The sequence below is a fragment of the Vigna unguiculata genome, chromosome 9 (genome assembly GCF_037176805.1).
Source record: "Vigna unguiculata cultivar grain cowpea cultivar isolate G323 ecotype 2 chromosome 9, ASM3717680v1, whole genome shotgun sequence".
Taxonomy (NCBI): Eukaryota; Viridiplantae; Streptophyta; class Magnoliopsida; order Fabales; family Fabaceae; genus Vigna; species Vigna unguiculata.
This window is the reverse complement of record NC_140800.1, coordinates 36,683,516-36,697,714: the sequence shown is the minus strand read 5'-3', so window position 1 is coordinate 36,697,714 and position 14,199 is coordinate 36,683,516. Positions and strand designations below refer to the sequence as shown.

Here is a 14,199-nt window from a genome sequence, read left to right as displayed (position 1 = left end):
TGCAGCACTACCCGTCGTTCTATCACTGGTTACTGCATTTTCTATGGTGATTGTTTAATCTCATGGAAGTCCAAAAAGCAAAATACTGTCTCCTGAAGTTCTACTGAAGCTGAGTACAGGGCTCTAGCCACGGTTGCTTGTGAACTCCAATGGCTGAAATACATAGTTGATGATCTCTCCCTCAGCCTTCCTTTGCCCATTTCTACCTTCTGTGATAATCAGTCCACCATCCAGCTAGCAAAAAATCCCTCATTTCATGAACGAACTAAACACATTGAGGTGGATTGTCATTTCATTCGTTCAAAAATCACTGATGGCCTTATAATCCTTTCCCACATTCCTTCCAGACATCAGCTAGCAGATGCCTTCACTAAATCCCTCTATCCAACACCTTTTAATGAGAACATTTCCAAGTTGGGCTTACTCAACATATATCACCCAACTTGAGGGGGGGTATTACAGTTACATTTACTGTTTTCTGTTATACTCGTTTGTTATTCCGATAAGCATACTCTTTTTGTCTTATAAAAGACTCTTTTCTGTATTTTCACGTTGTGTTGATCAATAATATCAGAGTTATGCAAGCTTGTCTTAGTCAATACCATAAACACTAATATTATCCAAAGGGATGCACTCTATATGTACTACAAGTTTGATTATAAGTTACAAAAATCAACCTTATTTCTTGTAGTAGGTGGCTGGCTTCAAGAAAAAAAAAATTGGCAAATAAGTGAAGCATAGTAAACAAATAAATGGAGAGGTACATATTACTTTTCATACAACGTTTTAAAATTTACTGATCAATTTTTTTTGAAAGGGATCCACTTCATATGTACCACAAGTTTGATTATAAGATACAAAAATCAACCCTTATTACTTGCACTAAGTGGTTGCCTTGAAGAAAAAAAAAGACAAATAAGTAGAGAGCTACGTACTAGTTTTCATACACAGTGTTAAAATATACTAATCAATTTTTATTTACTATCCCAAGGGATGCACTTCTTATGTGTTTGATTATAAGTTCAAAAAATCAACCCTTATTAATTTCACTATGTGGCTGCCTTGAAGAAAAATATAGGCAAATAAATGGGACATAATAAACAAATAAGTGGAGAGCTACGTATTAGTTTTTGTACAAAGTTTGAAAATCTACTTATCAATTTTTTTTATTATCCAAAGGGATGCACTCCCTATGTACCACAAGTTTGATTATAAGTTACAAAAATCAACCCTTATTACTTTCACACGGTGGCTGGCTTGAAGAAAAAAATAGACAAAGAAGTGCAACGTAATAAACAAATTAGTGGAGAGCTACATACTAGTTTTCGTACAAAGTGTTAAAAGTTAAAATATACTGATCAATTTTTATTTATTATACCAAGGAATGCACTTTCTATGTAGCACAAGTTTGATTATAAGTTACAAAAATCAAGTCTTATTACTTTCACTAGGTGGCCGCCTTGAAGAAAAAAATAGGCAAATAAGTGGGACATAATCAAAGAATAAGTGGAGACCTACATATTACTTTTCGTTCAAAGTTTTAAAATTTACTGATCAAATTTTTCTTATTATCGAAAGTGATCCACTTCTTATGTACCACAAGTTTGATTATAAGATACAAAAATCAACCCTTATAATTTAACTAGGTGGCTGCCTTAAAGAAAAAAATAGGCAAATAAGTGGGACATAATAAACAAACAAAGTGGAGAGTTACGTATTAGTTTTCGTACAAAGTTTGAAATCTACAAATCAATTTTTTTTATTATCCAAAGGGATGCACTCTATATGTACTACAAGTTTGATGATAAGTTAAAAAAAATCAACCCTTATTTCTTGCAGTAGGTGGCTGGCTTGAAGAAAAAAAAATTGGCAAATAAGTGAGGCATAATAAACAAATAATTGGAGAGGTACGTATTACTTTTCGTACAACGTTTTAAAATTTACTAATCAATTTTTTTTGAAAGGGATCCACTTCATATGTACCACAAGTTTGATTATAAGATACAAAAATCAACCCTTATTACTTGCACTAAGTGGTTGCCTTGGAGAGAAAAAAAATAGGCAAATAAGTGGGGCATAATAAACAAATAAGTGGAAAGCTACGTATTAGTTTTTGAACAAGGTTTGAAAATCTACTTATCAATTTTTTTTATTATCCAAAGGGATGCACTTCTTATGTACCACAAGTTTGATTGTAAAATTTGATTGTAAGTTACAAAAATCAACCCTTATTACTTTCACAAGGAGGCTACCTTGAAGAAAGAAATAGACAAAGAAGTGGAACGTAATAAACTAATAATTGGAGAGCTACGTACTAGTTTTCGTACAAAGTGTTAAAATATACTAATCAATTTTTATTTACTATCCCAAGGGATGCACTTCTTATGTACCACAGGTTTGATTATAAGTTACAAAAATCAACCCTTATTACTTTCACTATGCAGCTGCCTTGAAGAAAAATATAGGCAAATAAGTGGGGCATAATAAACAAATAAGTGGAGAGCTACGTATTAGTTTTTGTACAAAGTTTGAAAATCTACTTATCAATTTTTTTTATTATCCAAGGGATGCACTTCTTATGTACCACAAGTTTGATTATAAGATACAAAAATCAACCCTTATTACTTTCACACGGTGGTTGGCTTGAAGAGAAAAATAGGCAAAGAAGTGGAACGTAATAAACAAATTAGTGGAGAGCTACGTACTAGTTTTCCTACAAAGTCTTAAAAGTTAAAATATACTGATCAATTTTTATTTATTATCCCAAGGGATGCACTTTCTATGTAGCACAAGTTTGATTATAAGATACAAAAATCAAGACTTATTACTTTCACTAGGTGGCCGTCTTGAAGAAAAAAATAGGCAAATAAATGGGACATAATAAAAGAATAAGTGGAGAGTTACGTATTTCTTTTCGTTCAAAGTTTTAAATTTTACTGATCAATTTTTTTTATTATTGAAAATGATCCACTTCTTATGTACCACAAGTTTGATTATAAGATACAAAAATTAACTCTTATTACTTTCACTAGGTGGTTGCCTTGAAGAAAAAAATAGACAAATAAGTGGGACATAATAAACAAACAAGTGGAGAGATACATAATAGTTTTTGTACAAAGTTTGAAGATCTACTTATCAATTTTTTTTATTATCCAAAGGGATGCACTTTATATGTTCTACAAGTTTGATTATAATTTACAAAAATCAACGCTTATAACTTGCACTAGGTTGCTGGCTTGAAGAAAAAAATAGGCAAATAAGTGGAGCAGAATAAACAAATAAGTGGAAAGCTACGTATTACTTTTCGTACAAAGTTTTAAAATTTACTGATCAATTTTTTTTTTATTATTGAAAGGGATCCACTCCTTATGTACCACAAGTTTGATTATAAGATACAAAAATCAACCCTTATTACTTGCATTAGGTGGCTGCTTTGAAGAAAAAAAAATAGACAAATAAGTGGGTCATAACAAACAAATAAGTGGAGAGCTACGTATTAGTTTTTGTACAAGGGTTAAAATATAGTGATCAATTTTTATTTATTATTCTTATGTACCACAAGTTTGATTATAAGTTACAAAAGTCAACGCTTATTACTTTCACTAGGTGGCTACCTTGAAGAAAAAAATAGGCAAATAGATTGGGCATAATAAAAGAATAAGTGGAGAGCTACATATTACTTTTCGTTTAAAGTTTTAAAATTTACTGATCAATTTTTTTTATTATCGAAAGGGATGCATTTCTTATCTACCACAAGTTTGATTATAAGATACAAAAATCAACCTTATTACTTGCTCTCCACTTATTATTTGTAACTTATTTGCCTATTTTTTATGTACCACAAATTTGATTGTAAGATATAAAATAAACTAATACGTACAAAGTCACCATATTAATAATTCCATTAATCTATAATAGTACAAAAATTCATTAAGATAATTGTATGCATATTAGTAATTCCAATTAGTAATTCCATCCGCTGTGTAAATATATGAATTAAGTTTGAAATTAATTTCAAAACTTTGGACCAAATTAGTCTTTATTTTTTAAATACATGGATTAGTCATTTTAATCAAATTTTATTAAGTTTATTTTACATTTCAAGTCTGGTTCATGATAGTATTTAACTTAATACTAAAGCAAAAATTTGTCAAACGGTATAAACAACTCAAATACAATACTGAAATGTGTATGGAACATCAAATAAACCTAATAAAATCTGATTAAAATGACTAAATTTACGTATTTCGAAATATGAAAGACTAAATTGGTCTAAAATTTAAAATGAACTAATTTCAAAATTCAGTGAAGAGACTAAACATATTTAACCTTTTTATTAAATATGATGGTTTTAGTTTATGTAATTAATAGTCAAATAGGTGAAAACAAAAATAATATAATATGAAGGAGAAAAGGCTGTATATTAAAGAAATAAAAGAAATAACGGTGGTTAAGTGGAAATAGGAGTGATTTATAATGTACAATTTTTTTAGCATGTGAATTGTTAAAACGCCCTTGTATATATCCTTTTATAATTTATTTAATACATATACTTCTAAAATTTAGTTTTTCAATATACCATTCTAATTTTACCCATAATATCACAATATCAATAATTAATTATTTTTATTCAAATTTTTTTATGATAAAATGATCAAAGTTTGACTTTTTTTTTATGAGAGGAACATTATCAATTATAAATAATTGTCATTGGGTATGATTTTATTGATGTGTGTGTTTTTAATTAAATTATTAAAATTAAAATTATTTTAGAAAAACTAATTTGATTTAATCTCATATTTTAGAGTGTATCTTATTTGGATTCATTTAAAAAAGTTAATTTTACTTTTACCCATGTTCCAAAAGTCAATTTTATTTAGATTTATCTTTTAAAATTATGTATTATTTGAATTTATATTTTAAAAAGAATTTTTTGGAATTTCTTTTGGAGATCATAATCTTTTTAATAAATATTGTTGAACATACATAACAACACCTACATAAAAAAAGTTAGTAAGTACATTCTAAACTCATATTTGCAGTAACCAATAATTTCTTCCAACGTAACAGATAATAAGTAATTATTATTACCAGCTGTGTTTATAGTATTTGCCTGATGTGTTCATCAATCAGCACATATGACAGAACAGAAAGAATGTTAATTACATATTCTATTTAGTAATTTTAATGGTGAAAAAATTATAGTTTTATTAATCTTTAAGCTTAAATTAATAATTAAAAATTGTTAGAAAGAAAGTGGAGAGAGTCTCCTTGACATTATTCTTTGAAACTTCTCAAACAATTCCAGATAAAGGAAAACAAGAATTTGAATTCTTTTCCTTTCAGCTGAAAAAGAACCTAAAACAGAATATTGACTAATTATTTTACATTTTTTGTAGGGTATGCATGGTAGACCAAACAGAGCGCGAAGCATGGGATATAATCCTCAGATATAAAGTGAAAAACCCGAAATCATGATGGGAAACGAAGGGTGATTAAGGGAGGGCCAAAATTAACCTGAAGCGAACGAGTCAGATGGGAAAAAAAATTAAATAAAGTGTGGCGGCACGTGCCGGCCAGTAAAGCGAAAAAGGCACGACCCGGAATCAATCCCGATCCGACGACCATATCTACCCGTCAAGACCAGGACCCCAACCCATCCAACGGCCAGAAATCGAGTCCTACAATCTCCACATCCAACGGCCACTGTGGAATCTAACTCCTCTTTGTGAATACCCCATAAATACACCAAACCCGGCACCCACTCTACGCTCCCTTCATTTTTACCCTCCGAGCAACAACTCACTACTTTTCTTCTCTCTTTCAAGAAACTTCCGCGCAGTGCCGTAACGTAACGTGTCGTGTTTCGCCGCACTCTAATCCAATGGTTCCCGTATATGTCGCCGGCGGGGACAATATCCCGGCACCGGAAACGTCGATCTGAATGAAGACAGCGAACATGGAAAATCAGAAGAGTGGGAGCAAGCTTACCAGAACCCACTCCTCGCTCCTCAGTTGTTCTTCCCCTGCAATCCGATCCTCCATCCACAGCCTCTCTTCCATCGTCACCAAAGAGGAACACGAATTGCAGGAACAGGAAAAGCTACTCCTCGATGTTGACGACGACAAGAACAACAAGCCCAAGAAACCCCAACCCCGAACGCGTCCTCGAGCCCAAGCCCACAGGTCATCAGCCTATTCCGCCCTGGCGGTCTTTTTCCTCGGCGCCTGTTCGCTCTTGTTCTACTTCTTCTACCTCGAGGTGTCCTCCTCGGAGAACGTTTTACTCGCGCTGATTTTCGTGGCCGTGGCGCTCTACTTTGTGTCCAAGAACAAGGGTCTGATTCAGAGATCCTTTTCCGCGGCCAAGCATTCGTGGGAGGAGAATGTCAAGCGGTTGGGGTTTTCGAAGGCCGTGGCGGCGAGGCCGGTGCAGTGGTTCATCGGAGAGCCGGCCGGGGCGGGAAGGAAGGCCGCGAAGATAGTAAGGGAAGGGGTGGAGTTTTACAGCAATGGGGATTTTTACGAGGGCGAGTTTCACAAGGGGAGGAGCAACGGGAGTGGGGTGTACCATTACTTCGTGAATGGAAGGTACGAAGGAGATTGGGTGGACGGAAGGTACGATGGGTACGGAATTGAGAGCTGGGCGAGGGGGAGTCGCTATAGGGGTCAGTATAGACAGGGGTTGAGACACGGTTATGGTGTTTATAGGTTCTACACGGGGGACTCTTATTCCGGGGAATGGTGTAACGGTCAGAGCCATGGCGTTGGGCTTCAGACTTGCTCCGATGCTAGCTGTTACATTGGTCAGTTTAAGTATGGGGTCAAGCACGGTCTTGGCTGTTATCATTTTAGGTCAGTTTCTTGCTTTTGATGTTTTTAATCTCTTCTACTCAATTGTGTTAATTGTGCCATTGATTTCTTATATTTGGTCATGGTGTGATTCAATCTTTGCTTTGCTCTGGTCATTGGCTTTCTTTAAAGATCCGGATTTTCAGGATAGTTTTTGTTTCCTTTAGATTTGTGATTGAGGATTGGTTGGGTGGACTTGGTCTGTTCTCCCCCCTTTAATTGTTGATTTCTTGGTTCCATTACCACTTTATGATCTTTCTGCTTTGTTCTTGCATGCCTATGTGGAACTTAAACCCCCAAGTTCCACTTATTTTCTTTTTGAAGTTATTCCTGTGTATTGTTTCTAATTTAGATGCCTTGGTTGTTAAATAACTGATTGATTGGTTTCTGTTGATGATTTATGCGACTTGTTCGATGATGATGCATGATTTTGTCTACTAATGGGTGGCATTGCAAAGTTATTTTCTTCTTCAATTAGCATCCATTGTGTCTTGGGAGGGTTAGAGTAGACAATATCACTTGAGGTTTTGGATGTTGTTTTTCAAAAATCTTATTTTGGAGGAATTTTTTGTGCTGTAGAAATGGTGATAGGTATGCTGGAGAGTATTTTGGAGACAAGATACATGGATTTGGAGTCTACCACTTCGCCAACGGCCACTGTTATGAGGGAGCATGGCACGAGGGTCGTAGGCAAGGTATTGGCTCATACACTTTTCGAAACGGTGACAGAAGATGTGGTGAATGGGATGCTGGCAACCTCAAGCAACCTTTACCACCATTATCCGATGTTGTTCTTCGAGCAGTTCAGGTACTTGTCTTGTACATTTAATTATTGTTGACTATAATGGTTGCCTTATTTTGTAATCCATTTACAAAATGTTGCTTTCTTTTTTCCTCATTCCCCTTTATGTGTTATGAATTTCAGGCTGCTAGGAAAACAGCAGAGAGTGCTATAAACCTTAAACGAGTGGATGACCAGGTTAACAAAGCAGTAATTGCTGCAAGCAAGGCTGCCACAGCTGCTAGAGTTGCTGCTGTGAAAGCTGTTCAGAACAGGATGGATGGAAAATTTTGTGTTACTGATGTCTGAGAATTAGTTAGATGCTAGCTTTTTTCTGGAATTGTAATTGTAAATTTTACTAATTTTTAGTCCTTGGAAGATGTCACCCCGGTGAGCCAAAGCTTATTGGAGGTTGAAGAGAGAGTATGTTTATTTCACCACACTGTAACTTGTATATAGGTCATGTATATCAATGAAAGATGAATTTGCTCAACTTGTTTCTTGGTGATCAGTCTTTTTTTTTTTAATTTTACACGCCACTGGGATTTTAAGGAGCTTCACTGCAAAACTCGAACATTGGGATGCTTGATACGGCCAGAAAAGGCTATTTATCCTATCGTCTCTTTTTGGTCTTTCAGAATATTTGTTTATCGGCTGAGGTGACATTCTAAAATTGATTAACTCGAGGATTGGTTCAACTTTTTGGCAATTATACGGCGATCACTAAGATCCTTGTTTAGGAGACAGCCTCCAAGGGTTACAACGTTAAAGATTTGTGTTTAACGTTCAGTGTTAATCAAACAGGAAATTAAGATTATGTAACAAACAGTAGATGCTGGTTTTATGCACAGAGAATAATGGTGTATGTCTCATACCCATATTACAGCCAAGTTGTTGACACGATTCACGACTCTAGAATTAGGCCAGCAACTCTCCCGCGAAGGGTCAAAACCATCCATCACCGAAAATTCTGTCCGTTTGTTTTAATGTCAAGCTGGTTGCATGTTGTTGACGATATTTATTATTATTATCTTCATCAGAAACGCCATTACTTAGATCAAGATACTATTATTTTCAGAAGCAGCCATTGCCTAGATGGAATAAAATTTCAAGAGAAGGAAACAAATAGATGACACTATAATAGCATCATATTTTTGTAATAAGAATCCATGTGACACTCTCTTATGTAGGACAATGACAGGAATTCTCTTTCCATTATTATTATTATTATTATTATCATTATTATTTTGTTTAAACTGTGGGCACATGATGTGGTGGTGGGTAAGATCTTTATCACTTTTTTACAAAAATATAAAAGGGAAAAGAGTGTGACTTTTCTAGCATGCTGGATCTACAATCTGAAGTTCTCCCATTCTAAAAAAAGAATTCTTTTCTGTCAATAAAAAAACATACAACTTACCTTTTTCAATTTCTTTTAGTTTTTCGACTATTTTTCATTAATTTGTATCTCATATGTTCCAAAAATTAAAATAAAATTAATAATCGATAATTTTGAATAATGAAAGACATTTATAACAAAATATAGAATTGATTGCAATGTGAATAGTTAAATGACTTTTTATCTTGTAAAATGCACTCTTCTCACTTTAAAAAGGCAAATATTTTCATGTTACTTGTTCCTCTTAGTATTTTATCTAACCCTGGATTCAAATATCTCCTTCTTTAAGCTTTCTTGTTCAACCACTCACATGCATCTCGAAAAAATCCAACCAGGAAAGGGTAGATACACAGTACAAGGCATTAACACCATACTGAGGTGAACTTTAATATCACTTGACTTGCCAAATAACGAGGAAAAAAAAACTTACCAACTACGAGGGAAAAATAAATAACTCGTCCATAATTTTTTCCATGGGTAAAGTTTGATAATTTTAAATTTAATTTTGTTTGACAGGATAAGAATGTAAAACTGCAATTATTAATTAAAAATAATAAAATAAATTCTTTTAATTAACATTGTATATTTAGATTTCATTCTTTTTAAAGTACACCTTTACTTTAGTAGGTGGTGGTGAAAGTATCTTAACATGCACCCAAGTGAGTACGAGTCGCGAGTAAAATGAGTGGAGAGTTTCAAAAAGAATATACCATCATGTTCAAACCCAACAATTTATAATGTGAAACTGATTATTATGTTGAAGACTCTGCAATGTAACTTTTACCCTTGTCTGTGAACAACTTACCCAGTAATTCAACATCACAGTTAAAAAACAGAAACCCTAATTCTAAGAACAAATATTATTATTATTATTATTTTATTAAAAATATCATATGAAAAATTAAAGTGTTCAGGGAAAACAATTATTAAGAGAATGTCTTAATGAAATTCAAAATTATATTAAGGCAGGGTCAATTTGTGAGCAGTGGCCAAGTGTTTGAATTAATAAGATTTTGGAGGGTTCTTGTTTAGTTGTAGCGGTCAAAGTTTCTTGAAGAATCCCCATAAAATATATCTGCCAAGAACATGCGGCGCTGCAGTATCATCAGAGCAGGCAAATAAAAATGAATGAATGGAAGGCCATTTAATGCATGATTCTGCTTCTTTAATTACTTTTAAAGAAACTGTAAGCTAAATTAACACTCGATATGCTTTTGGATGGGAAAATGTGAATTTGAGTTTACATTTTTTTTAAATGAAGTTTTTTATATATTTTGATATGGAACTTGTCGTAAAGTAATGTTTATCCAAATGGTTCTTCATTGGAACTTGGCATTCTACATGGAAGCTCCATTACTTGAAATACATTTTTAGATAAAAATACTCAATTTTTTTTTTTGTATCTGAGTTTAAAAAACGTGTTTTCAAGTGATAAGATTCAATATTTATCGATTTCAAACCTATGAATATAATATTATTATGGTCAACATTATTATTATTCGGTGAATGAAAGTTTATGTTTGTAATGTAATTTTTGTCTTTACAAAATGATATTAATGTTCTGATATGAATTTTATCGAGGTAATACTGTTAAAATTAATTATTATATATATATTTAAGGTATTGTTTGTTTTAAGTTCGGAGTTCATTATGATTTTATTTTTAAAAAATATTTCAAAAGATTATATAAGAGTAATATATATTTAAATTATTCTCAATCTTATCCTTAAACAATTTGGTACTGTTAAATATAACAATACGATGTTCAAACATTCCTTTTTATAAGATTTTGCAAAAAAGAAAAATATTTTAGGAAGGTTTGCAAAGTTTCTTGAGAAATATGGAAACTACAAATTGTAAATCTGATCAGAAAGAGAGATAAAGATGTGGTCCAAGTCAGTTTGAACTAATGTTTTCAAAATTAATAACATAGTACATTGATATATTTTGCATTGATGTAATATCTCTTAGTACATTTTCTACTATTGACCAAAATTTATTAAAAATTCAAATTTTAGAAGGTTTTATCTCTTAATATGTTTCTTCCAGATTTTATCGTTTTTTATAAAATGTAATCAATATGAGAGAATATATTAGAAAAAAAAAAGTGTGATTAAGTTTTTTTCCTTTAAAGTTGTAACAATTTCTTAGCTATTATAAAGATGGTAAATCCTAATGACATTGTTTGATTGTGTACATTTAAATTATAACTAAAATGACTAATTATTGAGATTTCCTATCAAGATAAAATAGTTATAGTTGGGAAATAAATTTTCAAATTTGAGACATATTAAATTTTTTTTATAATGGTGTTGGAGAGATAGAGATAAAAAATATTTATTACTTGGATGAGAAAATATAAAAATATTGTCTACAGTTACTTTGAGATAAGTGATACATGTCCTGTGAGAAATATTAATGAATAAAAACTATACAGTTAAAGATATTTTAATTTATAGTGCTAAAAGTATTTTCAAAGTTTAAAATTATCAAAAGAATAAATAAACCAAAATAATAATACACGTGTTTTTTTACCATGACCATATTGCAAGAAAAATAACTACCAATACAACAAGTGTTAGTGAAGGTTATATGAAAAGAATAAAAAAAAAATGTGATCAATTGATCAATTGAAGTTATTTTATTTTGAACTGCCAAAAGTACTTTCAAAATTCATAAATATCAAAAGAATAAATAAACCTAACAATACACGTGTTTTCCCACCTTGACCCAAGAAAAATAATCACCTCCCCACTGTAACAAGTGTAATGGAGACTATATGAAAAAATGCAAAAAAAAAAAAAGTAATCAATTAAAACATATGAAAAGGATATGCAAATCTCAACACTTTTAAGAAGATGTCAAGATTTTGAAGGATGAATTAAACGAGGAATTACTTCTTACAACATTATATATGTTATATTATAACCAAAAAATCCTCCAAAATGTTAACTTATAAATAATGGTTGTAGAAATTATATAACTCATGATAATTTTTTTTTTTCAAAAGATTTAACAAATCAAATATTTCAAAAGTAAGATTTAAGAACGAAGAATAACTTGTTGTGCAAATTATAGAAACAATTATAATTAAAACTTATTTAGGTATTAAATTAATTTTTTATATCGTATATGTTCCTAAGATTATTCAAAATTTGTTAAGTATTATTTAAGTCTTAGAAAAAGGATATAAGACCTCATTTGAAAAACAAATTTTGTATAATTAAAATGCAAACAATTAAGAAATATTCAAAATTTATATAAAAGACAAAAGTTTTACTTTAGATGTAATGAAAGAGAAGTTAGTTACAAACGAAGAAAATATAAAAGAACGATCAAGATTAAAAGAAGATAAATAATTTTTTAAAGAAATTTAATGTCCAAACGGAGAAAAGAGATGAAGGCTTACATTATAACATTCATCACAAATTCAACATTTCTATCATGAAATCACGTATAACAAAAAAAAAATGTTCTTATTGAAAAAGAAATACAATGAAAAGTACCAAATTAAATGAAGATGTGATTCATCAAAGAAAGAGTTACAAAAAAAAAACCAAGCATCAAATAAAGAGAATCAAATTTAAAATTTGAAATTCAAATAAACATATAATAAGTAAGGAAGAATGTTAAAATATTTACTTAATATATTTTTATTTAAATTAATTTTTAAGAAATATTTCATATTTTAGACATATATTTTATGTAAAAATATATTTAATTATTATTTAAATTTAAAAATTAAGATTGAAATATCATCAACATTTTGACACATTTTATTTACAAGAATAAAATAAAATAAAATAACAATTTTCCCCTATAATATATCCTTTATATATCTTGTATCTTGAAATTTTTTTTTTTTAATATTATTGTTGTAATTAGATTGTTTATCAATTTTATACATCATTAATCTTCATTCAAAAATTGTGGATCATTTCGTGAATTTGTTTGTTTAAATTATATTTTTTCTGTACAATATTCAAACCTAAAACCTAAATGGAATATTTAAATTATTGAGATTTTACCTACATTAGGAATGTCAAAACAATTCATACCCACATATATTCATGGATAAAATCCGTAACAGGTAGAAAATGAATATTATAAATGGATATCCGCGGATAACGGGTATGAGTATTTTTTATACCTGCATGTTAACGGGGTGGGTATGAGTATCATAGTGTCCATATCCGTGAATATTTGTACCCGCTATACTCTAGTTTAAATTAAAATTAAAAGTAAACGGTGATTAAAACATTAACACATTGATTTTAAATAAATTATTTTTTATAATCTGGTTTTGAAAAATCTTCACCTCTGTGTAGACTATCGTTCAAATATATTTTAATGAGTTATTTTCACTTTGTATGAAATTTATGAATGTTATACATTATACTTTTATTTGAATTTATGGTTAAAAGATGTTGTTAAATATTAGATTTTTCTTCTGTAAATACTCGCGGGTACCCATGGATATCCATGGATATGAGTACTTGCATAACGGATACTCACACGAATATGGATACGAGTACGAAACATATATTTATCCAGCGAACATGTATGAGAGAGCTATTACCCGTACCCTACATGTTCCATTGACATTCCTAATCTTGATCATTTGTGAATTACATATTAATGTATCAAATTATGTAAACAACTAAAACTTTTAATTTAAAGTTTAAATACTAAATTATATCAAAATTTTGAATAAAATCAAATTCTAATTTCACATTAAAACTTGGAAACTAATTAAAAACATATTTAAGCTAAGTTTAAATTATATTTTTTTTCTTTACAATATTCAAACCTAAAACTTAAATGGAATATTTAAACTATTGAACTTAATTCCACTTACACCAACAACTTATTAATAACAAATTAACAGTATTTGTTTTGTTTTGCAATTTCTCCTATGTTTTCCACTTCTTTTCAGAGGGGTTGTTAGTTCAAATTTCTAGGAGAAAAAGTTAAGAAATTTTTTATCATTTAATTTCTCATGTGGGGAGGTTTGATCTATTTGACTATACAGAAACAATATAATTTTCAACGGGGTAAGTACGATTTGATCTCTCTACTTTAAATTTGATAAAAGCTCACTCTTGGCATTGATTTTTGGAAGAAAAAAAATCTTATATCTATTTTAATGAATAAATCATCTTTCTTG

The 14,199-nt window shown here is 30.7% G+C and overlaps 1 protein-coding gene across 1 annotated transcript; it reads left to right on the top strand.

Annotated features, from left to right (window-relative positions):
- Nucleotides 1–5,762: 5,762 nt before the first annotated feature.
- LOC114164575 (uncharacterized) lies at nt 5,763–8,126 on the top strand. Its single transcript, XM_028049294.2, has 3 exons — nt 5,763–6,855; nt 7,432–7,660; nt 7,778–8,126. Exons 1-3 carry the CDS (start codon nt 5,945–5,947, stop codon nt 7,940–7,942), a joined length of 1,305 nt encoding a protein of 434 aa, XP_027905095.1. The 5' UTR covers nt 5,763–5,944; the 3' UTR covers nt 7,943–8,126.
- Nucleotides 8,127–14,199: the final 6,073 nt, after the last annotated feature.

What these genes read in the sequence shown, in the direction of transcription:
- LOC114164575 (XM_028049294.2), top strand. Translation starts at nt 5,945, where the DNA reads ATGAAGACAGCGAACATGGAAAATCAGAAGAGTGGGAGCAAGCTTACC. An exon ending in CTTGGCTGTTATCATTTTAG is followed by an intron (nt 6,856 to 7,431) that starts GTCAGTTTCTTG and finishes TTTGTGCTGTAG; the next exon opens with AAATGGTGATAGGTATGCTG. An exon ending in TTGTTCTTCGAGCAGTTCAG is followed by an intron (nt 7,661 to 7,777) that starts GTACTTGTCTTG and finishes TATGAATTTCAG; the next exon opens with GCTGCTAGGAAAACAGCAGA.